The sequence below is a fragment of the Podarcis cretensis genome (assembly GCF_951804945.1).
Source record: "Podarcis cretensis genome assembly, chromosome: 6".
Taxonomy (NCBI): domain Eukaryota; kingdom Metazoa; phylum Chordata; class Lepidosauria; order Squamata; family Lacertidae; genus Podarcis; species Podarcis cretensis.
The window spans coordinates 38,877,096-38,903,074 of record NC_137175.1 but is presented as its reverse complement, the minus strand read 5'-3'; the positions used below and the strand labels follow the sequence as shown (position 1 = coordinate 38,903,074).

The 25,979-nt window shown below is 41.8% G+C and overlaps 1 protein-coding gene and 1 long non-coding RNA gene across 11 annotated transcripts in view; one reads left to right on the top strand and one right to left on the bottom strand.

Moving 5' to 3' along the window:
• The window catches only part of LOC307218106, a 69,320-nt gene extending 67,957 nt beyond the window's left edge, over positions 1-1,363 (bottom strand). The window contains exon 1 of the long non-coding RNA XR_013839775.1: positions 1,299-1,363. This is a non-coding gene — a long non-coding RNA (uncharacterized lncRNA). The remainder of the gene's footprint in view (positions 1-1,298) is intronic.
• TRAF3IP3 (TRAF3 interacting protein 3) overlaps positions 1-25,979 on the top strand; it is a 42,152-nt gene that overhangs the window by 5,354 nt on the left and 10,819 nt on the right. For 2 of the 10 annotated variants that reach the window (XR_013839637.1, XM_079979373.1), the window contains exons 1-13: positions 768-869; positions 4,126-4,201; positions 6,528-6,930; positions 8,423-8,558; positions 8,931-8,988; positions 9,150-9,174; positions 10,310-10,339; positions 12,347-12,442; positions 16,026-16,097; positions 18,022-18,162; positions 20,924-21,061; positions 22,422-22,557; positions 23,410-23,472. Coding sequence is in view for 9 of the 10 variants with exons in the window: in XM_079979373.1 (XP_079835499.1) it covers positions 851-869; positions 4,126-4,201; positions 6,528-6,930; positions 8,423-8,558; positions 8,931-8,988; positions 9,150-9,174; positions 10,310-10,339; positions 12,347-12,442; positions 16,026-16,097; positions 18,022-18,162; positions 20,924-21,061; positions 22,422-22,557; positions 23,410-23,472 (1,393 nt within the window). In the remaining variant the exon portion in view is untranslated. Of the gene's footprint in view, positions 1-766; positions 870-1,439; positions 1,509-2,485; positions 2,853-4,125; positions 4,202-6,527; positions 6,931-8,422; positions 8,559-8,930; positions 8,989-9,149; positions 9,175-10,309; positions 10,340-12,346; positions 12,443-16,025; positions 16,098-18,021; positions 18,163-20,923; positions 21,062-22,421; positions 22,558-23,409; positions 23,473-25,979 lie in introns of those variants that run through there. The other 8 variants (XM_079979368.1, XM_079979367.1, XM_079979366.1 and 5 more) reach the window with 7 other exon arrangements.

Sequence of the window (25,979 nt, the reverse complement as noted above, 5' to 3'; positions counted from 1 at the left end):
CTGCTCAAATACAGCCACAACACACGGCTAATAAGTATGGTAAATGTATTTTTAGTAGAAGTTAGAATATAACCCAAAATTTACAAATCATAAACATCATTATATAATGTATATATAAATCCATAAACAAGAAATAGTCAACGTAATAAATTGCTGTCAGGGAACACCATGACACAGGCAGAATGCCTTTCAACAGATATTGTCCAACAGTATTGTAGTGCTGGGTATGTAGAATTCAATAATGAACAGCAAACAAGCAGAACAGTGTTTCCAGATTAAGTCATCTGTTTCAAAGATGAATCTTCGTCAGCTAATAATAAAATTAAATACATTACATACAATGTATGAAAACAAAAATAACAGTGACCAACCTGCCTATTAGATGATAAATAAAAAATGAACAAAGGTGGAATACATACCAAATAATTTCTAATAAATTATCCATTCAGGTAAATGGGATACTTACTAATAATGCATTTACCATACTTATTAGCCACGTGTTGCAGCTGTATTTGAGATGACCTTTGGACTGGCAAGCAATGAGGGAATGAAGATGGGCAATTTACCAAGTGCTTAACGCTGGGAAATTTGTCAGTTTCTTAAAACATCTGCTAAATAAAGCACAGTATGTTTGAAGTGCAGCAGCAGAGAGGCCTGTGGCTAGCTCTGTCACACTCTGCAAGTGCTCTTACTTCACCCACAGTCATTAACCAGTTGTGCTGCTATGGTGTGACACAACCTATCCCTCCACACATTGCCGCAGCATTTTGTCTCTACTTCCTGGTTGCATGTTAAGGGAAGCAGATGATTCATATATTCTGAAACTGCAAGTCTATATATATGTGGGCTAATGGTGTTGTTTCAAAAAGGTGGATAAAGTATTTTTGAAGTTGTCTTTCTCTTAGGGGGGAAAAAATCTGCCTTTAAGAATAGATGGTGCTGCTCTTAAGCTTGCAAAGTCCTCTGCTCATTTGGGCTTTTGTTTGATTTTTAGCCTATAAAGCTATATCGTGTAATGTTGTAGATTATCTAGGGTATTTTATATCCACAAGTGGTTGTTGTTGTTTTTATTAGCTTTGTAATTGCTATGTGTGCAGTCACTAGGGTTGCTAGACAATCAAGTCTGACCTGAAGAGTCTCCAGGTGCAGCGCAAGAGTACTACTACTACTACTAATAATAATAATAATAATAATATTCAACCTGGCAGGGCCTGGCTGCAAATGACAGTATTGATGCTCTGAGGTGTCAGCCCACCTCTGTTCCCTTCTCCCAATTAATCTCCATCTCTAGGGCTCACCCTTATGACACCATCAGGGGCCGCCTCAGGGTTGGGCCCTAAAATCTCAGGTTCTGGGATGCTCCTGACCTAGGAATGCTAGCAATCATAATCACAACCAAAAAGCCAATTCAAGATGGAAGGAAACCCCTAAAATAATGTTCACCTCACACCAGTGCTTTTTTCCTGGGGGGATGCAGGGGGACGCATACCCCTAAACATTTTGTGAATGTAAGTTTGGCCTCATTGAGGAGCAGTATTTCAATATGAGTAGGAAAATGAGAATGCAGTACCCCTAAACATTTTTTTTGGGGGGGGAGCACTGCCTAACACATTGAAATCAAGGCGATTCTTTTTCTAGGGCGATTTCTTTTTGCTGCTGTTTTTTATATTTGTTAGCTACGGTAAACTGATAATTTTTAAACTATATAGAAATGTTTTAAACAAATTGTCAATGCACATGCTCCACCCCTACACTGAGTGTGGAAGATATTTACCCCCAAATATAGTATTATCGGAGGGACGCAGGTGGCGCTAAAGGTTAAAGCCTCAGCGCCTAGGACTTGCCGATCGAAAGGTCGGCGGTTCGAATCCCTGCGGCGGGGTGCGCTCCCGCTGCTTGGTCCCAGCGCCTGCCAACCTAGCAGTTCGAAAGCACCTCCGGGTGCAAGTAGATAAATAGGGACCGCTTACCGGCGGGAAGGTAAACGGCGTTTCCGTGTGCGGCTCTGGCTCACCAGAGCAGCGATGTCACGCTGGCCACGTGACCCGGAAGTGTCTCCGGACAGCGCTGGCCCCGGCCTCTTAAGTGAGATGGGCGCACAACCCCAGAGTCTGTCAAGACTGGCCCGTACGGGCAGGGGTACCTTTACCTTTTACCTATAGTATTATAGCCATGGGCATTAAATATGAAAAGGCAGTATATAAACGAAATAATGGGATTGGCAGAGTGGACTGTACCATTTCAGACTGTGAGGGGGCTGTCCCATTTTTTTTATCCCATTCCCACATTATCATCATTTTCAGCACTATTATAAATTGTTGATTGCTTGTAAAACACACCAAAGGTCTCTAACTTATTTAAGGCTGTAAGCAAAACTGCTTGTAATTTTTTAAAAAATGGCATTCATAAAAAAATAGAAAAGCAAACCCCAATAACATTTTTTTTAACAGAAGGCAATTCACCAGCAACTTGGAATGGTACAGCCCATTTTGAAGCCCCCTTGCATCCCACCTTCATTCTGCTTTGTGTTAACATGGGGCTCTTACCTTCACTTTGGAAGTGAGGTGAGAATCGCTTCATCTGCCAAGGGGAACAGACTCCCACCTGTCTGCGATGGGGGTTTTGACCTAAAGAGAAGCTATCCTGGTGGAGCAGGCCTAGGAGTCCTACAGCCTAGTAAGCTGCAGGCCCAGAGCACAGACTTGGATGGAGGACATTGCAAAGTAGTCAGATCAAAATGCTGCAGCCGGAGATAAAGGCATCAGCTGGGAGAGGGGTGACTTTTTAAGCAGCTGAGTGCAATGGACACCAATTACATTCCCTTACACATCTTCCAGCTGTGCATCAAAGAGGTAACAGTGCTTATTTTATTGCAGTGTGGTGAAGCTGTAGGTAGGGATTGTGTTTATCTCTCTCTCTCTCTATATATATATATATATAAAGAAGTGGTTATTTTTAAGTTGATTATTTATAAGGATAATAACCTGAATTTCAATACAAACATTTGATTTGTACTTATACTTGAGTACCTGGCTTGTGTGAGAACATTGCATTTTTGCCTTTCTCTGTAAGAGCCGAGCTACAGGTGATGTTAGTTACAGAGTTTGGCTAGTTTTATGTTTTTAACTAATACCTTGGGGTGGGGCTGAGCTGGAGCAGGACCATGGCATGGGGAGAAGGATTTAGCGGGGGGGGGGGGGGGCTACCATTGTTTCCAATACATTAGCAGTAGTTCATGTATTTGATTTTTGTGGTACATTATGAAGATGTATATATCTTATAAATCAAAGATCATCAGTATTTACTTTCCATTGTATGAAGAATAGCTGTTGCAGCCAGAAAGTGCTGGCCATTACTTCTGGAAGTCTGGGCATGTTAGCTCAGAATCCAAAGAGTGACTTAAGTTCACAAAGGAGCCATTACACTATACTAACGGATTTTTTAAAAAAACTTTTCACTTTTCATTGAACTGATGATCCCCTCCCTTATCATCTCTCACAAACTGCTTTTGAAACACCCCTGTTTTAAAAGCAGTTTTACATGCGACAGCTGCTTGAAAAAAAGCAAGTTCTGTAAACCCTTGGGCTTACAAAAGCTAGCTTCATAGTTCTTTGGGTCCTGGCCTTATTCAGAACTTCTCCCAAAAGAATGTTGGGAACTGTAGTTTTTAAGGTTGCTAAGAGGTTTTAAGAAACCTATTCCCCTCACATATAGTTTCCAGAGCGATTTAACAATCAATCCCTCTGTATCACCCTTCAATAACACAATAAAACATCAATATAAAATAAAATACAGCCCAAAACAGCAAGAGCGGCAGTTTAAAGCAGTGTAAAAGCCAGACCCAATAGATATGCTAAAAGTCGGGAAGAATAAAAAGATTTTCTCCCAGTGCCAAAAGGATAATAATGTTGGTATTAATTGAGCATCACTGTGAAGATGGTTCCAAAGTATGCAACCACAGCCATACATCCTGGTTTCTGCTTGCCCTCTTCAAACTGCAATGCAGAGCATCTGTTGCGAGTGCTTCCCTGCCCTTGGCAAGCTGCTGAGCTGTAAGTAATATAACTGTTCCAATGATCAAAATAAAGCAACAGTCCCCTTGATTGCCATGTGTTTAATTCCCAGTAGGTGAAGCCTCCGCAGTTCACGGAAACCGTCCTCCACATTGGTCAAGCCCAGAAATCAAGACTCCAAGAAAGAGGTAAGTTGCAGGTAGAATTGGACCAGATCATACGAAACACACACTGAACCTGTGAGTAATGATACTTGGAATCTACAGAACCTTCTGCAATAAACATTTTGAGCCCTTTGCTCCTGTTTCCCTGATTATGGTTCCTTCTTCATCTTGGGTGCCACACATTGGTCCGCTTTTACTCTTGGTTTTCTTCTCCCATGCCCACATTGTCGCTTTCTGCCATGTTGCTAACCAAGCTAGGCTTAGTATTGCAAAACTGAGACAGGTAGGTAGATATGAGACTAGACAGTCCTTAAAGTACCTGGGACCTAAAGCTTGAAGGGCTGTAAGCATCAAAAGCAGCACCTTGAATTGGGCTTGGAAGTGAACTGGCTAACAGTGCGCATTTCTCAAAACTGTCAAGTTACGCTCCCAGCAAGCAATTCCACTTAAAATCCTGGCTGTTGCATTTTAAACCAGTTCCAACTTCCTAGTCCGCATGGTCAAGCATACTGTTGCAGCTAGGTAAAGGGGACCCCTGACCATTAGGTCCAGTCGTGACCGAGTTTGGGGTTGTGGCGCTCATCTCACTTTATTGGCCGAGGGAGCCGGCGTACAACTTCGACGTCATGTGGCCAGCATGACTAAGCCGCTTCTGGCGAACCAGAACAGCGCACAGAAATGCCGTTTACCTTCCTGCCAGAGCGGTACCTATTTATCTACTTGCACTTTGATGTGCTTTCCAACTGCTAGGTTGGCAGGAGCAGGGACCGAGCAATGGGAGCTCACCCCATTGCGGGGATTTGAACCACCGACCTTCTGATCAGCAAGTCCTAGGCTCTGTGGTTTAACCCACAGCACCACCTGCGTCCCTTTTACTGTTGCAGCTAGATAACTGTTAAACTGGGGAGGGTATGGACAGAAATAAAGCTCTGCTAGCCACTAAATTGTAGTGTAAGGCCAATCCTGTTCTAACCTTCTTTCCTGAATGCCTAGCATGCTCACATGATCCTCCTTTCAGCCACCATTCTTAGAATATGCACAGGGATTATCCCACTGGCTTAAAGGATGGATAAGGGTTTTTTTGAAGTTTGTTGGGTTCTCTTTCCCCCACCCCCACTACCCTGTTTTCTATTTCTGATGGAAAAGCAAAGATCCGAATCCTTTCATATAGTTGACTCCTAGGACAAATTACGTACATACTTGTAATATATGAGCTGTCAAGATTTTAATGAGGGAAGGAGGAGGTTAATAACTCACTCTTTATATAGGCACAGGGTAACAAGGTAATGCCAAAACAAAGGCATTCATTCTTCTGTCTGAATTCTGGCACAACCTGCCTATGTAACTTGGATTAAGTCTGATATACACAGAAAACTGCCTTTAGCTGCAGTTTTGGGGCTTTAGTTTGTAAGCCTTCTTCAAAGTGAACATAAATATATTTAACTGTGTAGCATTAAGCGATAGAACATGGCATCCCTAATCCAACAGCCTTTGGACAGTGTGGAGAACAGAGAAAGTAAAGCTACTACAGGAGGTAAGTGGTGGCAGGGGTTTTTAAAGGAACAGTGGCATGCCTGCTCATTGTTACAGTGAGCTTTGCCCTCAGAATTTGTCATCTCTAGATGTTCCTTTGATGACTCCCAAGCAATCTGCAAAGCACACTCTCTGCAGCCCTTAAACCTAAGCAGAAGGTGAAATGCAAAAAGTATCTGGAGGAAGAAACCCACTTTCAAAAATTGCAACTATTGCAGATAGCTGTGTGCATTAACCAGTGATTTTCCTAGTCCAAAAGCTTTACAGATCTTCAGGGAGATAAAAAAAAATATACTCAAAATATTGGGCACTACATTGGATTTCTTTTGTATTTTAGTAGTAGATTAATTTTAGTTTCATTGAAAAATCACATGCGTTTTAAAAAAATCATGGAATTTGCATTTTGGTCCAGCATAAAACTTGGGGGGGGGGAAGGGTGAGTGGGAAGGTTAATTAGATGAATGATCCTCTTCTAAAATATTATTCTAGGATTTTCCCACATGTTGTTGAAATCACAAAAGACTTGAATAACAGGAGAACAGTAAGGTCTGGAGCTTTTAAAATAACCCTGCTCAAGTGAAACAGTAAAATTTCCACAATATGCAATATGATATGAACAGTACAGTTTGCTTCATCTTCCAGAAGCTCAGAATTTAGTTACCCTACCCTCATGACAGCATATTTGATTTTATGAAAAAACGTTTTCATTTTGGGGTCAATTGCATCCTATTCCATAGATACATTGTGCGTATTATTGTATACAGAAATCTCCCACAGCCTAACATCCTGCTAATTTCTCTTCTCACGGTTTCCCCAGGAAGGTGACTCTCAAGTGTATTTGGAAAGTGCTCTGCACTGCCGTGTCTTGCGCCATCAGTATGATAAAAGAGATTTTCAAATCCCATGGCTGGCGTGGCCCCAGGCATGAAAGTTATGAAGAAAAATATGAACGCCGGCAGGAAAAGCGAGAAACCCTGCGCAGAAGGAGGAACAGGACCACATGCCGTCTCACAGATAAACGCCAGAGCAAAGAAGCCAAGGAGCTACTTCAAAGACGCCGAGAAAAAGTGATCCTTAGAAGAAGAAATTTAATAATGGAAGGGCCAGGAAGGAAGGAAGTGCATTTGACTCCTGGCACAGACATGTCCCTGGTTCCTGAGAACAGACCTGGAGATTTAGGGGAGAGATCAGCATATCTGAGATCATTGCCTACTAACCAGGTAATATCTGAACATAAGGGCAATGGGACTTTCTCCCCGCACAGGGCTACATTTCCCATAATTCCCTGTGAAGAGAGATTGATTGTTACAACTCAGAGAATTGTAGCTCCATGAGATGATGGAGGTCTTTCTCAGCATCTATTGCAAACTATTGTTCACAGGATTCTTTGCGTGAAGCCATGGTTGTTAAGGTGGTATAACAGTGCTTTAGATGAATGATACAAATGTGGCCTCAGTGACTTCAGTGGCCCATTTTCCTTGAGAAACGTCTGTATCTCAGTGGTAGAAATCCCTGATTCAATTTCCAGCAGCTCCAGATAGGACTGGGAATATCCCCTCTTTTGAACCCTGCTGGAGAGCCATTGCCCATCAGTGTGGACATACTTGAGTTAGCTGTATCAAAGTTCTAACTGAGGCCGCTCCTGATGTTTTATAACTTCCTGTTGATCAAGGCTGGGGGATTAGTCATGAATAGCCTCTGGTTTTATCTTTTGTTAAACTGCTTAGATATCTTTGGATAAACGGTGGCATATAAATGTTTCAAATAGCCATGGCAGGGGGAAAAAATGACTTAACAACTTGAATGAGCTAAGGGCAAAGCAAAAATATTTGATTATTATATAGTGTGGTATGATTTTACCTCATACACAAATCAAACAGCTATTTATCAAAGCTTTTATTCAGATCATGGGAAAGAGACTTAAGTACAAACTATAATATGGTGATGACTGAAATTTCCAAGTTGCCAATGGATCTTACACACAGGGCTTACTACTTAAGAAGGAATCGATGTTAAACATACTACTTCCTATTAATAATTACAAGATGTAACTCTGCTGTTCTTCTTGTTTGTTTTTATGTTTTGGAAATAAAAGACTCAAAACAAATATTTCAAATAAATAAATTAGGCCCTGAATAGCTTTCATAAATTACCCCAGGGTCAGTTTTTGTTCTTGTAGTCGGAAAGCTTCAATTACTGGTGATGACAATAGTGTTTTGTTTTCTTTAATAGCAAAGTAGTGCTATTTTGTCTGCCAACCTAGCAGTTCGAAAGCTCCTCCGGGTGCAAGTAGATAAATAGGGACTGCTTACCAGCGGGAAGGTAAACGGCGTTTCCGTGTGCGGCTCTGGCTCGCCAGAGCAGCGATGTCACGCTGGCCACGTGACCCGGAAGTGTCTCCAGACAGCGCTGGCCCCTGGCCTCTTAAGTGAGATGGGCGCACAACCCCAGAGTCTGTCAAGACTGGCCCGTACGGGCAGGGGTACCTTTACCTTTACCTTTAGTGCTATTTTAAATGGTTCATTTCCTCTAATTATTTTATTTTTTAAGTCCCATCCTTCCACAGGCAGACAATCTGATACTGGGGCAATTTAGAGGTAATTTGGCACTAATACCACCCAACTCTATTTCAATGTGGCTATAAGACACGACATCATTACTCAAGCTTGAGACCAATATGTTGAAGAGAGACATGTTCTTACTTTGTTTCAGGAGTCTTGGGATAACTGTACCTCTCAGCTTCATACCAAATCTGTGCAGCATAGATTCACTGACACTTTTGCACATGGCAACTTGAACTCCTCTCCCAAAAACATGTTCACTGTGAAAGTTTACACAACCTGTAAAGGTAAGACTCTACAAACTTTGAAATCAGTTTAGCAAAAACTAGTATGCAACTTATTTCTAAATTTTACATGATTCCATTTGAACTGGTTGGACATTCTTTCAGATAATGGCAAGACTTCCAATGTCCACTTAGGTAGGAAAAAGCCTCACTGAACACAGTGGGATTTATTTCCCATAAACATGATTAAAATGTTGCCATTAAGATGCAAACGCTTCCATTTCAAAGACTCTGGAATGGAAGTATTTCCCCCCTCTGCTGTTCCTTTCATAAATAAACAGCATACGTAAACGCAAAATAAATATGTCCAATCATATTTAACTTTCCATTCTTGAAAGGAGTTATATGGAATTTATTCATTTTGTGTTTTTATAGGAACCCAAACCACAGATGAGTCGAGTACAGTAAAGAAAAGCTCAGGCCAACAGACAGAGTAAGGAAGCACATTGTTTGGTTTTTGTATGGACACATTTGATGATTACCTATACTATTCACTAGACACTTTTGATCATTTACCTCTTTCCTACGGCATCATTCTTTGCAATAGTGGCACATCCTCTTTTGACATAGTCTTCTCCTTTTTTTCTTTTTCAGTTGTGGAACAGCAGTTTTAGATAAGGTATGGAATACAAGAAGTGTGAAACCTATTTTAAGACATTAATGATTGATATACTCTGTGTAGCAGCACACATCAGATCCTAGAGATAAAATATATTTGGTGGTAAAGACTATAAGCTGCCCAAACGAACCTGTACATGTGTTTCCACTTTAGCTTATAGTAATACTTTCCTTTTCTGCTGCCTGCCTGGGATTGCAAAACAACCACAGCAGCAGCATACCAATTTGAAACTTGGTTTGGGGAATCCTTGAAAAATACTGACTAAGGTCTGGAAAACTTCTCAAAGAAAACAGCTTACAGTGGTGCCCCGCAAGACGAATTTCCTATGGGCTTGCTTCGCAAAATGAAAATGTCTTGTGAGTTCCTGCGTTGTTTTTTTCCTTCCCCCCCCTTTTTTCTAAGCCGCTAAGCCGCTAATCTGCTTATCCGCTAAGCCGCTAAAAGCCGCTAATAGTGCTAATCCGCTAAGCCATCAATGGGCTTGCTTCGCAAGATGAAAAAACCGCTAGACGAAGAGACTCGCGGAACGGATTAATTTCGTCTTGCGAGGCACCACTGTATATTATATTTTGATGGGGTTGGGGTTGAGCTGGATGACCTCTAGATCCCTTCCTTGTGAGCTTTTTAAACAAATAATGAGACTTTCATTTTCTGCTGCCTGTCTGGGACTTCAAAACAGTCGCAGGGTAGGCAATTGTTAAAGGCCACTGAGCCATGCAGTGACTTTCATCTTGGATAAACCTGGGCAGGTCATATCACTGTGCTGCAGCCAATTGTGGATTATTCTCCAAATCAGCCTCCTCTGCTGATGTTTTGGGCTACAATTTGCACCAGACTGATAGGAGATGTAGCCCAAAACATCTGAAGCACACCAGGCTGGGAAGAGCTGCCTTTCCCAATACTCTTTGTATCATAGAAGGCTTTGCCTTGAATACTTCTTATCAAGTACCCTTAACTTTGCAATGCCCACCAGTATCCATAGCCTAAACACACTGAATGTTTGGTCTATCTGTTACCTTGCTTCATTTTGAGGCTTGCAGATTGATAGTGCCTGTTTAATTTCCTTGACATACGCTAATACTTCCATGTTCAACTCAAGCAGAACTTGAGCGTAATCCATTTATTTCAATTTCAGGAGATTATTCAACTTTCTAACTACCTCAAGGTGAGTAATTAACACTAAATCGGAACATTTTTCAAGAAGAGTTGTGCCAGGACTTTTTTGTTTCTTCTGAAAGGACTTCTGTCCTTCAGATAGGACCATAACTGTAAATGAGACATGCACCAATTGGGAAAATTACCTCAGATTTTGCTCTCAGAGGCTTGACAAAAGCATTATTTTTTAAAATAATATTTATTACTTTTAAAACTTACAAAAGCATTATTTAGAGTCAAACATTTCCTCACATTTGGTGCCTTAGCAGACATCTTGAAGGCAATACCAATGGAGAAAAGTTAGCGTGTGGCTTTAGGCCTTGTGCATATTTTCACTAAGTAAGGGCTGCTACCCATTTTCCTGGACATTTGGATTACCAATAGTGTTAAGTATAAAAACAGACGGTTAGATTAATGGATTAATAATCTTTTAAAGTATTTTTTTTTTAAATAATCCCACCCCATGTGAATCAAGCAGCAGGTTTAAAAAAGAAAGTTTAAATTATTTAAAATGCAATTAATTGCTTTGCCTACAGTACATCCTTGGTTCAATCCCTAGCATCTTTAGGTGAGGTGAGGCTGAACTCCTGGAAAGTCCTCAGGTTCTATTCATGCAAAGCCAACTTCTACCTGCCTACTGCATCACTCCTTGCCATATCCTTGCTGTTCCAGAAAGTCCCCCTACCATCAGAAGCATCTTTGTAGAGGACATAGGAAGCTGTAGTACATGGAGAGTTGCAGGGATGGATTAGCAATAACAAGTTGCGAGGGGACGCAGGTGGTGCTGTGGTCTAAACCACAGAGTCCAGGGCTTGCTGATCAGAAGGTCGGTGGTTTGAATCCCCGCGACAGGGTAAGCTCCCATTGCTCGGTCCCTGCTCCTGCCAACCAAGCAGTTTGAAAGCACGTCAAAGTGCAAGTAGATAAATAGGTACTGCTCCGGCGGGAAGGTAAATGGTGTTTCCATGTGTTCTCCATGGTTCGCCAGAAGTGGCTTAGTCATGCTGGCCACATGACCCAGAAGCTGTACACCGGCTCCCTTGGCCAGTAAAGTGAGATGAACGCCGCAACCCCAGAGTCGATCACAACTGGACCTAACAGTCAGGGGTCCCTTTACCTTTAGTTGCGAGTAAGTGCTTTCTGCTAGTGCAAAACCACATTTTTTAATAATAATAATAATAATCTGCAGTTTTGCACAAGTTTCATCAAGCAGTCATTACAATGCCATCCAATTTATTGCTGAGCAGTATGATTGTGTATGTATCTACTCAAAAGTGAACCCACTTGAGTTCATTGGGACTTACTCACCTGCAAGCTTGAATAGGATTGAAGTCTATGAGTTGCTCTGTTGAGCAGCAGCCTTAGTCCTTGGAGGTGGGGAAAGGTCTGAAAACCTAGAAAGCTTCTGACAGTCATTGGAAAGGGCAAGCTAGAGGGACCAGCGGTCTGATCTTAACGCAACACTGGGATTTCCTTCTGAAAGTCTAACAGGAATGATAACAGTGGTGTGCAGGAAATGGCATCTCAGGCACAGATAAGTGAAGAAGATAGAGGGGAAGAGTTGCAGTTTAAAGGTGGCCCCTTGCAAGCAATGGGGTCAACAAATGCAGGTTGATAGCCAGCTTACGGGAAGCTGGTGTGAGAGCATGTGCAGAATCAGAGCCCCAGAAGAGATTTGGCAATGCAGGGTGCCTCTTTTGTGTGAAGCAGTCAAGCTGTTCTGAACCAGCCTGGCAGCAATTTCTCCTGGGAGATTAAGGGAAACCTCATTACTGACACAGCAGATGGGTGTGACATCCACAGCATATATTTAAAGCACACGACTTCCCCCAAGGAATCCTGGGAGCTGCTGTTTGTGAAAGAAGCTGGGAGTTATAGCTCTGTTGGGGGCAAACTATAGTTCCCAGGATTCTCTGGGGGAAGCCATGTGCTTTAAATGTATAGTGTGGATGCATTGGGGAATAAGTACACCTTTTGCACACTTTGCTGAGCCTGATTCCTCCTTTCCTTTTTTCAGGAGGCACTTCATCGGGAGCTACTGCTGAAGCAGAAGATGGCCATCTTACAGGAACTTTTTGCCGCGTTGCTGCAAGCGGCAGAAAAGTCTTGGAAGGTACTGATTAGCCATGCTGAGATTATAGCAGGTGACAGGGTGGGGTGGTGACACTCACCTGATCTTTGATTTGCCATATTGCTGCTGTTTACCAGGAGGTAGAGGAGTAAGGACAAGGCACCTACACATGTTATCACTATCTTACCCAGAGTGATCAGATGCATCAGTGAACATGGTTCCTGGACCTTTCATTCTTAGGCCCAGGTCATTCCTTGTCCAGAAGAGACAATTTCAGTAAGTGCAGTGCTCTGTTGTGACAAGGTGTGCTTGCCAAGAATCTCCCTTTCTAGGCATCTACAAGAGGGACAAGAAAAGTACCACATTCCAAATATGAGTTGAACGTTTCCTGGTAAGTACGCTTAAGATTTAGCCATGCACTCATATGCACCAATGCTCAACTTGACCCTGTGTGCAAAAATGACTTACCTGCTTTCCATAGAACAAAGCTTGAAATGCATAAAAGCATCAGGTGTTTCAGATAAAAGCTATGGACTTAGAAACTACTGTATAAGCATGGTTCAAACTAACAGAATATCAGGATTGTTATTTATTCCTTCCTATCCCACTTCTCTGCTTCCTTCTTACCTGGCTTTTATTCTGTTTGAAAAACTTAATTTAAAAAAACCCCAATTTTTATTACCATGATTCAAGGTGGTGGAGTTAGCACCCTGAAAATTAGAAAATGCATTTTAAGTGCTTGAGACTTGTGTAAGTCTGTCCAATCAAGTGCTTCATGTGCCACCACATTTGTCCATAGTGTGTAAACAAGGCTCACAAAAAAGGAAATTGCAGTAGACCTGGGGCCTGACGCCTCAGTATTTCAGAGAAGTATCACATTTTGAGAGTGATTTTGCCCAGTATCAGTTTAGTGACTCCAGTCCCTGTTTCACTATGATCAGACTAGATAACCAGAGAGTAGGAGTCTTGCTCCCCAGTAGAGTGCCTTCATGTGGGGCAGAGGGCGGGAGAACATTTGTGCTCATTTTATATGAAGTTTTTAAATTTTAGGTCAGTGTTAGTAGGTCTACTAGAAGTGGGAATTCACTCTGCTGAGGTGAGGGGGAAATGGTTTTTGGAAACAAGGAAATGATCTTTTAAATAGCAGGCCATTTCTGTACTGGGCTATTGCAGTGCATGTGTTTTTTCTGCGGTAATATCATAGGCCACTTGCAAATAGGTGCTTATAGGAGCCATACTGACAGGCTTTATCGCCCTTTTGAGAGGAGGAATCAAATTTTCATGGATTCAGCAGGGATCATATTGAAAAACTGCCAGACCAGTAAAAGAACATCCTTTTATGGGATGGAAGAAGTGTGTTTCAGTTGTTAGCAAGGATGGTCTTATTGTACTGCCCCAAAACCCACAAAATGATAGGTCCTCTCTACAGCCTAAACAGCTTTTCACAGTTAGACAGGTAGGCAGCATTGAAAGTTAAGCCCTTAAAATGCTGCAGGCAGTTTAAAAAAAGAAAAGCAATGCAAAGTAGTTTGCCCAAAAATAAGATCAGCAAGAGCTCTGACAGAAGAGAAATGCCAAAGAATATGTACAGTCTGATGCTTTTGTGGTTTGAGACTTCCTCTGTGAAAGACTTCAGTCAAGCTTCAAGAGGAGTGAGGAAAAAATAGCTTGACACCCTCGCTGGCAGGAAGTGTCTCTGAAACCTCAACTTAGCAACAGGTGGGTTTGGACTTCACCTCTCAGCAGTGATGTTGTAGAAAATAGTTTTCCACTGCAGCCTTTGCCTTAACAGCTTACCTCTGGAGAGGAACAAATAGCCTGCTGCTGGGATTTCAAAAACAAACACAGATTGGAAGCTTTGAGATTTGGCACGGCAAATGTCAGATGAGAGATGAGTTAATTAAAAAATAAGAGCCTCTTTAAAACCGTAGGTGGCATCTAACATTTTCAGTGCCTCAAAATATCTAAGGAGCAAACTTGACGTGATGCCTGTCTTGTAGTTTGTTCTGCCATGTTTGATTTTTAAAGAAATAAGCAGTTGGCACAGAGTCAGGATCAGGAGTGTAAGTGGGGGGGGGGGAAGCTTTCACCCCTTTGTTTCCAAATAAGAGAAGATAAATAAATCTGATTTGGAAATGGCTATGTGGCTCCTCTGGAAACCTATAGGCTAGTGTCCTGTAGCATCCTTTAATTTCTTTCCTAGCGATGCTCATAACTATGTCCAGCACACTCCTGAAGGGACCACATGCTCTTCTCTTTTCTTTTCTTTTCTTTTCTTTTCTTTTTGATCCCTCAGATTTGCACAAAACCAGAAAACTGCACAAGCAAACAGCATTAAATATTTGCACACCAGCTATTGAGCAGCACCATTATTCTGAAAAGTGTGTGCTGACAATTTACGATTCTTTTAATTTTATTTCCCAGCTATGCAGACAATTATTTCTGGAGTGCTCTTGAATGGAGAAGCATAGCCTTCCATTTCTCTCAGATTTGAACAAAATCGGAAAACTGTACAAGCAAACCACGTGAAAATTGGGTGCTGAGAATTTACAGTTCCTTGACTGTATGCTATTGCACACTTCCTGGACAAGGAGATTTAAAAAACAGCCCCCAAGTTGTGCACACAGCTATCTGGGCATGCCCTGTCTGTGCCTAATAGGCATAATAGAATTTGCATAATAGATTCAGCAGTTTGGAAGATGGGGACAAACACAAAAGAGAACACCTACTCGTATGAACAGGAAAGACCAAAGTTGTTCCTCATACACATGTGATCTAATTTGAACAAGGGAAGAAGTGGATTAACAGCTAGATAATTCTCCAGTGCAGACATGCCCTGTGAATGTGTTGTCTCTCTGTTGCCTTAGGATTGTGTGGTGTTACTGAAAGTCTGCTGCAACATAGTAGCTCTTTGTAGGTGTTGTTAGCCCATTTTGGACACAAGTGGAAGCACTAGTTTGTTACCATGCCTTAAGAGTCTCAAGTACCTAAATTCCCCTTTCCTTGGTGTTTCAAAGGGTGCTGCCCTAGGCACCAGCTCCATTAATTTTAAGCATTGCTCTTTGGAAAGCAGATTTGCCATTTTGCACATTGGATTAATGTACAGAGGCATTTCCTAGGGATCTGAGCCACCGTTTTTGTGCTTAATCCCAAGCATATTAAGAAATGCTCCACTCAGGTTTGGTGTGCAGTACTTTGCTAGGTAGGTGCCTGGAAGAGGAGATTCTGGAAGGTACGCCTTGTCATGACAGAGCTCTGCAGTGGTGAGGAAAGCAGCACCTGTTGAAATGTTCTCCTCAGCACAAGAGATGGCTTCTACCCAATGACGAAAGGTCCAGGAACCCTGTTCTGTGATGCACCAAGTCACTCTCAATAAGACAGTGATAAAATGCATAGATACAAATAACTAGGGAGTGCTGGAGATGAGAGGCACTTCCAGACTGCCATTATTTCAGCTGAATTGCTCATATTTTGCAAAAAACAAAAAACAACTCTGGAAAACATGAGTGAACCAGGGCACAGAGATATGGGGACGTGGGTTCTTTTTCTTCTTTGTTTTTTTGTTAGACAAATCTTTGGAAGTTGAGGATGTAAAATTCCAACCTTTCCCTCACCCTCCTCTTAGGGTCAGCTAAATGAAGACAAACTCAAGTGCAGGCTGAGTGCCCTGGAGAATCAGTTGCAGACTTGCACCCAGGTAACATATTCTTAATAGTTTTAACATTGTTTCAATTCTATAAATGTTTGGTTGTTGTTTTTTTAAAAAAATGTTTTTAGCTGTTCCTGTTTTATATGTCAGCCTCATTGAGTCCCTGTCAGGGGGAAAAGTGGGGTATAAATAAATATATAATAATTATAATATAATGTAATCATCTTTGGCTCAAAAAAGAAGGGTGGTTTCTCCCCTCTGAGAGAATTTTCATAATTATGCCAGGAATGGCCAGTCTTTGTATTCTTGGGGCTGCTCTGTGTTTCAGAGATGAGTGCTTGGGCATGACCTACTTGACTCCCTCATAGAGATTCCAATTCTGTTTTAACATTGCCATGCTTTAGATCACAAGTGGGCAACCTTTTTTTTCTCCCCTCCTTTTTAAAAATTTCTTTTCCAGTATACCCCCAATAATAGCCAAATTATAACAATAACAATTAATTCCCAAATTATACAATTATCAAAAAACCAATCAATTTCCAATTAATACATTTTTGTTAACGTGGCTCCCTGCATGGTGGTTTGGGTGCATTTCCGATCTTATATCACTGCTTCCCTTAATCTTACTTAATGCCAGTTACATTTCACTTAGTATAATAATCCCTTAGTCAACAGCTACTACATAATTAATGATTTCCGTTCGTAATGTTACAATATATAAATTTATAAAGCTTCCAGTGAGGAACTCAAACTATTATCTTTTATTCTGCCCTGTGTGTGAAAACGATTATGTCCTTGGAGATTCCTTCTGTCCATATATGGTGTTGTCTCTTTCACTTCCTAGCTGTTGTTTTCTCCCATCATGGCTTGGGGCAGAACTGAATCTTGAAGTTTCTCAGAGCTCTTATCTCTCTATCCCTTGCTTTGATGTCTCGGAACAGGCAACAGTCTGCTCGAAACCATTCTGTCTCACTAGCAAAACATGTCGCAAATCTCCTTTCCAACTTTCCAATCTCTGTGGTGTTCTAATCACAGCCCCCAAATTATTTTCCTTCCAGCAAGAGATTTATGGCCCAATTAAACTTTATCTTAGATTATATTCCGTCAGTAGCACACACAAACCTCAGTCTCTTTTTCCTTGTCTATTGTTTTTAAACGGAGGTGAGGGGAATTACATGGTCTTTCCAACATAGTCGTACTTGAGCTTCCCCTCCCCCTCCTTCATTTCAGATCACACGTGGTTTCCATTTTTCCTTGTTAATATCAATATTACTCCAACATCCCTTCCTCACTTATGAATATCTTTTTATATTATATTCCGGAGAGGGTTGCTGAATCATAAATATATAAAAGAAGCTTAGAATAAACAAACCATGGGTTTCCCTCTCCCCAACCATCTCAGGCCAAAGAAAATCTTATCTCAATTCAAACCTTTGATCCATGTAACTGGTATATTCTGCAGTATGTTGTTACAACCCTTTTCCATCATGTGCTGGGACAGTGGACCCTCCGGATACGAATTAAATTCGTACCGGGGTTCCGTACTTAACCTGAAAAGTCCATAACTGGAGGCGCTGCTTCTGCACGGGCATGGCACGCAGAGTGTTTCGGCACATGCGTACGGCGCACAGAGCACTTCTATGCATGTGTGTGTGGCAAAACCCAGACATATACACTTCCGGGTTTGCTGCGTTCACAACCCAAAAGTTACGTATCCAGAGCGGTATGTAACTCGAGGTCCACTGTACTTTAAAACCAATTAAAGATCCAATTAAATGGAGAACCTCTGCTTCTTAATGGCGGCATAAATAGGAGTGTGTGCACATCCACATTCTCTAGCAAATGGGTTTAATAATTGCCCAGTGTGACAGAATTCCAGGGAATGTTGTCTACTTTGGTGAACTATGGGTCGTAATGGTTTTAATATTTTTAAATTGGGCATTATTCTTCAGTTCTCCGTTTATTTGTTTAGAGTCACTCAAAGCGGAGCTTAAAGAGGATTCTACTGGAGATGGAAGATCAAAAGCAGAACTATGAGCTGAAAGCGAAAGAGTCTCTTCAGAAACTCCTTGAGGAGAAACTGCAGGTGGAAGGGCAGCTCCAGAATGCCCAGGTAGGTGTGGAATTTCAGCCTGGAACAAGGACAGGATTGGGCAGCAATTTACACAACATGCTCCATCTTTACATACATGTGGGAATTTTGTTGTGCATTCAGTACAAGGCTGAAGCTCCAGAGCAATGTGAGAGGTGTGTTTTTGGAGCATGGTTGCTGACAATAACCACTTGGCTGCATCATTGTGGTCAGATCTGCCTGAAGCATAACCTTAACCACATTGCTCTATTGAAAGAGCATGGTGGGGATTTTGCCTGCCTTCACTACACCAACTTCCTCAGGCTTTTCTTTACCCTGCTAAGCATGTTATTACCCCACGCCATGTACAAGGGGGTTATTTCAGGTCACATGTGTAACAACTCTGCAAAGCAGCCACATGTCTTTCTGTGGTGGGTGGTTAATTATGTACCTTCAGAAAGTATTAAGCTGGTGCAGTATACTTACTAAAAGACTTGAGCCAATCAGGCGTTCTCTGGCTCAGATCTCACCTCTGCTATTTTTTCTCTACCTAAAGCTCCAACAAGGGGTGTGTTCACATTACCTCCTTAGAGTGTGCTTAAGTTGTTTGGGTTTTCGGATGTATTTCATAGGCTTAAGGACTCCAGTCATTGTGAATCTGGTTTGAGAAACAATGCATCAAACACCAGCATTTTTGAAACTAGGTACAGTCATACCTTGGATCCCAAACGCCTTGCAAGTCGAACGTTTTGGCTCCCGAATGCCACAAACCTGAACATTTTGGAAGTTGAACGGACTTCCGGAACGGATTCTGTTTGACTTCTGAGATACCACTGTACAGGATGCAAATGCATTTTGGATAACTTGGTGTGAACATGGATTAAAAACCCAGTGCTTGGAATGACGTGTGCACAGTAAACAGGACTGTGAACACAACCAAGGCATCTTACTGTACTTATTTTTAAATGTTCTGTTAGCAGTATACAATACTGCACAAAGGAGAGAAAAGCTCTAAATAAAATCCCACATTAATAGATGAATGCTATCAATCATTTGAATTAATTTTCAGCAAAGCTTCAGTATTCTACAGATCCCAAATAGAGCCCGACATAATAACTAACACAGACACACATGTGCACAGTGACTGGCCACATTGCAGACCTTTTATGTCTTTGAAAACTGGTTGTCCAGCAGCCACATGGGGAGGAGAGTTAACCTATTCCTCATGCACCATCTCACAAAGAGAAAAAGGCCTTATCCCTCTTGCCCTTTGGAGCAGCTATTTTCTACAGCAGTTTTAGAGGGTAATTTTTCATTGGGAATGTATCATATAGAGCAGGAGTTGTAATGTGGTTCCCTCCAGATTTTTATTTTTTGGACTACAACTCCCATCACTCTCTACCATTGCTCATGATTGGCTGGTGGGAGTTATAGTCCAAGAAAAAAATATATGGAGGGAACCACATTGGCTTCCTCTGGTATAAGGGAAGACTTCGCTTCCTTCCTCCACATTGTCCTAGTCCAGTTTGGAGACCTGCTTGTGCTATTTGTTTTTGGAAAGAATGAAGGATACATAAATGTGATCAAATATTAAATGTATTATCTGGATTGGCCCTTCACATCCCCACTAGATGGCACCATATGGAAAGCTATTTGGCATAAAATAGAAGATTGCTAGTGGAGCAAGATCTGTTGACGGAAATGTTTGAGCTTTTGTTTCACCCAGCCCTCCTTCAGGCAAAAATATCAACTGCTGCTTTGTTGCAGAGAAATGGGGGCAATGTGTCTGGTGATGATAATTCCCCTCTTGCTTCTGAGGTTGCCAGATAGTATTTCTGGAAGTAAATTTGAAAATAGCAAATGCCTGAAGCTCTCTTTAATAGCACACATCTTGAAGGAAAACAGCAGGGGGGAGAGGATTAAGGTTAGCCTAAGGTATCCACATCCATAAATCTCAGGGACAGATCAGTTATTGTGACACAAGCAAATAAATGCAGACAGAAAGAAAACGAAGATTGAGTTGCATGACAGAACTTCTCTGCCCTCTTGGGAAACCCCAGGAACAATTTTTTGGGAGGGGCAGAAGAGATGGAAGGGAAGTTCCATTGTGTTATAATGAATGTGGTGTTTTCCATCTACAGCAGGTTGAATCACAGAATCATGGAGGTAATTTAGCCCAAATCCCTGCTCAATGCCACCCATATTAGGGGTGGTTAACTGGAGGCCTGTGGGCTAGTATGGAGATACAGCCACCAATTTTGCCTGCAGTAGCATGGGATGGGCCCTGCCCAGTGCTAGCATGGGAAGGAAAGCTTTTCCCTGCTCCTCTGTTGATCTGTATCAATCAGAAGAGGAACTCTGTGCCTGCCTCTGTGTGAGAGAGACTTGTGTTCTGTGCATGTATGTACAAGACTGTGAGTTAGCCACATACACTTTGTGGCCACCCCCTCTGCTGACCTATGGCCTGTGGCGGGGCCAAAATGAGACAGTGTGGCCCTTAGACCCTCAGCTAGCCTGGAACTACAGCATGCCTGAGAGCCTGCTAACCTCTGCTTAAATTCCCTCATTGAAGGAGAGAGCCCAGCTCCTCCTGGGACACTGTTAGGGAGTTTCATTTCCGTGCCATCTCCACCTGTTGGCTCTAGTCCTGCCACCTGACACAGCTGACCTCTTGAGTTCCCATCCCAAGTCATGGAGATCACAGCTTGCTTTATCCACACCACCTGCTCCCTTTGTCGCTTGTCACTCTCGAGAAGGCATGCTTGTTGACTTTCACCCTTACATGTGACCATGTTCCTCCTAGAGAGCCCTAGCTGTTGCAGAAGAAGACTGTGCCCTCTGGAAAGAACACTACAACACATTAAACGAAGACTGGAGCCAGCTGACTGACAAGCACATTGAACTGGAAAACAATCTTCATGTCCTGGAGAACAAACTTCAGGTAGCTTCCTTGTCCTTCTGTGAGACCACCTTCCCTTGCACAGCAGCAAGTCTGGCAATCCGTTCTCAAAGTCAGAATTTAAAATGGGAATAATAGTGGCTAACATCACAGGATTCTTGAGAGGGTGAATCATGGCCAGAGAATGAACAAATTGTCGCTGAGAAATGCACATTCCCCAAAGCCTGCTGGGGAATATGCGTGTTGACTGGAGAATGTACAAAATTCACTGCAGATATGCATATTTCCCAGGGCCTGTTGATAGCATGCGTAATGAACGGAGACTGTACAAATTTCAGTTGATACATGGTTTTTTTTAAAAAAAATTAATACTGACATTTTATTGGAAAATATAATATACATATAAAACAATATGTACATTTCTGAAGACCTGTTGGCGACCATGTATAATGACTGGGAAAGGTGCACAATTCTCTATTCACAGGCAGATTATGTGCTTGAGGCCTGAATATGCGCAATGGATAGTTGTTATACACATTTACTGCTCAACCTATATTACCCCTGTCCTGCCCTTTTAATGCCCATGCACCTCTCAGGACAGCTTACAACCATTAAAAATCACAATACAATATTAAAACAATAATAAAAATACATAAAATATGCAGCATTAAGAGCAACAGAGATCACTGGTAAAAATGGCCTCAGACAATACTTAGCAACAAGGCATTTTTTTCTAGAAAAAGAGGTGCAGGAACTTGTTGACCTTTTTTTTTTTTTTAGAGAGAATGCCCATCACAGCCACAGCAGCCTAGAGAGGTGTGTTCAAGCTGGGAAAAAAGCCCTGCTTAGTAGGCAAAAGCATCACACAAAACCAAAAAATTAATCACCATCCTAAAACAACAACTAGAGAAGGGACCATCTGCATTTTATGGTATTCCAAAGTGTCAGTGCAGCAGTCCCTGAAAAGGTCTTATCTCTTGTTGTCATCAGCCATACCCATATCCTAGTTGAGACACAGAGAATGGCCTCTCCTTCTGATCTTATGGAGCAGACAGGATGAAGGATGGGAGACAATGATCCTTTAAGCATCCTGGGCCCATGTTAGACCTCATCCTGAATGTGATGGTCTAGTTCATAGCTGCTGTGCTGAGAATAGTGACTCATTATGCCAGTACAGGAGGCCAGTTCAGGGCTTCTGTTGCTGCACTTGCACCACACCATCCCCCCACTTGCCACCTTGTTCATTTTCCCATCTCCCTCCTGGTGAGCAGCAACTGCTCACCTGCTGGAATGTCAGGTAAGTGCCTCCACCCCACCACACCACAATAATTCCCACAAGCCTTTCTCTAGTTATTTCTTTGCTAACCAGTTCCTTGTTATTGCGGCTGTTTGCTACCTGCAGTGGTCTGACAACCAGAACTTTCAGCTGCACCAAGCCTTGCAGAGCTCTGAGACTGAACGTGCCCAGCTCTATTCCAGAATTAATAATCTGCAGGAAGACTACAAGGTCACAATTGAGTGTCTCAGTGTAGTGGAAGGTAAGACATTTGTAGAGGAAACAGGAGATTAGATGCTGACTGATCTGGGTCTTAGGCAGAGCAGGAAAATGAAAAGTTACAGGTTTCCAAAAATAAATAAATACATGACTCTTAGAACTTACCTGCTGTTTTGAGCATAGTGTCAACTGTTAGGTTTCAGTCTGTTATTTTTAGGGGGAAGAAGGTGATTCAAATGTTGGTGAGAAACAAGTGACACAGCTCTTATTTACAGCTGTACCTCCTCTGAATGGGCAGAGTAGATTGCTTGTCTGAAAGATGACTCTAATGTCTAGCTTGGAAGCTAGACTTGAGGATACTTCTTACCAAAAGTGCTAGCTTTCTACATGCTGGGATAGAGATGCTTGTGAGCAAGCAATTCTCTGTATGCATTCAGTCATATGGATGATTGTACTGCATACCTCCCTGAACATGTGGGTATTTATTTTTTGTTTCGAATATGCATATACAGCCTTCCATGTAAAATATATTCAGGCAATGTACAAGAAGTCAAAGTCAGGTCACTTCCTCAGGAAAAAATAACTTTTTGGGAAACGTGGATCCTATTTCTGTTTGTGCTGGGAGCTGCTTGAGGAATACCAAACAAGGTATGTAATGTGTAGATCTGAGCAGCAGCAATAACACATTTTTGATTCCTATTGTTTCAGTAAAAGCAAAACATTTACAAATTGCAAAACCACAGTGTAGTGCTGACTCCTCAATTTCAGTGGGCTAAAGCATGAGTCCCACCTGAATACAACTATCACCTGTGGTGGCAAATACTGCTGTGTGGGAAAAGGAAAAGCCCTGCATGGAGTCAACTGTGTTGTTCCTGAATGATTTTGTTAATTTCAGGCAAGCTGCGAAGTGAAGAAAGAGATAAGCTACAGCTGGAGGCAACAATTAAACATTTGCACAGTAAGTAAATCATAGCGATCCAAAGAAATTGACAGTGAACATGCAGGACCACAAAGAGAGCGTTCACACATTGTGCTTCATGGTATAATAGCCCTATTTAAAATCCCTCTGGGTATAATTCATTTGGTTCCTATAAAAGTGTAAATATTTGAGAGTACAGAGATAATTACTGTATACTTCAATTTTTACAGCTGTTTTCCTTTGCTACAGTCACTTGTGGAGAGGGACAGGAAGGGGGTGTTGCCAGCTGTACATCTGAATGTGGCAATAGTTTTCTGATTATGTTTAATAATAGGTTGTGTCATTGAAAGAGTGCCCAGTAAGGGATGACATAATGAAGGATGCTTTGTGCAAGAGGATTTTTGCATATGACCACAACTCCCATGTTGGCAAATAACATGTACTTCTCATGTACACCACACGGAGCATTTGAACATGTGGTGCACAGGCAGGAAAATGTTGTATACATTGATCTTTGCAAAAATAGCTGTGATTTGTGCTCCCACGTTAACTCCTACTTGCAAAGGAGCCAGCTGTCCCCAATCATAACTTGTGAAGTGCACACATTTGATGATTCAAACTACCAAAGATCAAGAGATTTTATTTAATTTCTCAGAACTCCATGGTTACTTGATTACCAAAAGAATAGAAGAGACAGCATTGCTCAGGTTTTCAACAGATCTACCTTTGGAGCAACTGATGAGCATTTTTTTCTTTTTTTTAAAAAAATAATATTTATTAAAATTTCCAATAAAAACATACAAATACAAAACAACTACAATAAAGACAAACACAAACAAAAAACAACAAGTATAATTTTAAAACTTATTTTCTCAACCTAATTTCCCCGACTTCCTCATACCTCACCGTTTTGTATTCTAGTTTCATTATCCCATCAGCAACTCCATTCCCTTATTTCCCCAAAATTTTTTACAAATTCCATTCCTTTTCTTACTCTAATGTCTCTGAAAACCACAATGTTTTTAAATCCATGTCAATCTAACATTCTTTAATCTTGTAATATTTGTTAAGATAGTCCTTAAATTTCTTCCAATCTTCTTCCACTGTCTCTCCTGGTCTCGGATTCTGCCCGTCATCTCTGCGAGTCCCATGTAGTCTGCCATCTTCATCTGCCATTCTTCCAGAGTGGGTAGGTCTGATGTCTTCCAATACTTTGCAATAAGGATCCTTGCTGCTGTTGTTGCATATAAAAACAAAGTTCTGTCCTTCTTTAACACCATATGGCTGACCATACCCAGGAGAAAGGCCTCTGGTTTCTTCAAGAAAGTGTATTTAAACATCTTTTTCATTTCATTATATATCATTTCCCAGAAAGCCTTTATCCTTGGGCACGTCCACCAGAGGTGAAAGAATGAACCTTCATTTTCTTTACACTTCCAACATTTGTTATCTGACAAGTGGTAAATTTTTGCAAGCTTGACTGGGGTCATGTACCACCTATAGATCATTTTCATAATATTTTCTCTCAAGGCGTTACACGCCGTAAATTTCATTCCGGTGGTCCACAACCTTTCCCAGTCAGCAAACATAATGTTATGACCAATATCTTGCGCCCACTTGATCATAGCTGATTTAACTGTTTCATCCTGCGTATTCCATTTCAGCAGCAAGTTATACATTTTTGATAAATTCTTAGTATTGGGTTCTAACAATTCTGTTTCCAATTTAGATTTCTCCACCTGGAAACCAATTTTCTTATCCATCTTATAGACCTCCATTATTTGGTAATAGTGAAGCCAATCTCTCACTTTATCCTTTAATTTCTCAAAGCTCTGCAATTTAAAATTACTACCCTCCTGTTCTGGGGACGCAGGTGGCGCTGTGGGTTAAAGCCTCAGCGCCTAGGGCTTGCCGATCGAAAGGTCGGCGGTTCGAATCCCTGCGGCGGGGTGCGCTCCCGCTGCTCGGTCCCAGCGCCTGCCAACCTAGCAGTTCGAAAGCACCTCTGGGTGCAAGTAGATAAATAGGGACCGCTTACCAGCGGGAAGGTAAACGGCGTTTCCGTGTGCGGCTCTGGCTCTGGCTCTGGCTCTGGCCAGAGCAGCGATGTCACGCTGGTCACGTGACCCGGAAGTGTCTCCGGAAAGCGCTGGCCCCTGGCCTCTTAAGTGAGATGGGCGCACAACCCCAGAGTCTGTCAAGACTGGCCCGTACGGGCAGGGGTACCTTTACCTTTACCTTTACCCTCCTGTTCTAAGAGTTCCCAATATTTCGGCCATATACATTCCATATTAAGTTTTTTCACAGCTTTTGCCTCCACTGGTGAAAGCCACCTTGGAGTTTTGTTCTCCAGTAGGTCTTTATATCTGATCCACACATTGTACAATGCTTTCCTGACAATATGATTTTTAAAGCCTTTATGAACCTTAACTTTGTCATACCACAAATATGCATGCCACCCAAAGAAGTTATTAAAACCTTCTAAATCTAGAATGTCTGTGTTCTTAAGAAGCAGCCAGTCCTTCAACCAGCAGAAAGCTGGTTTC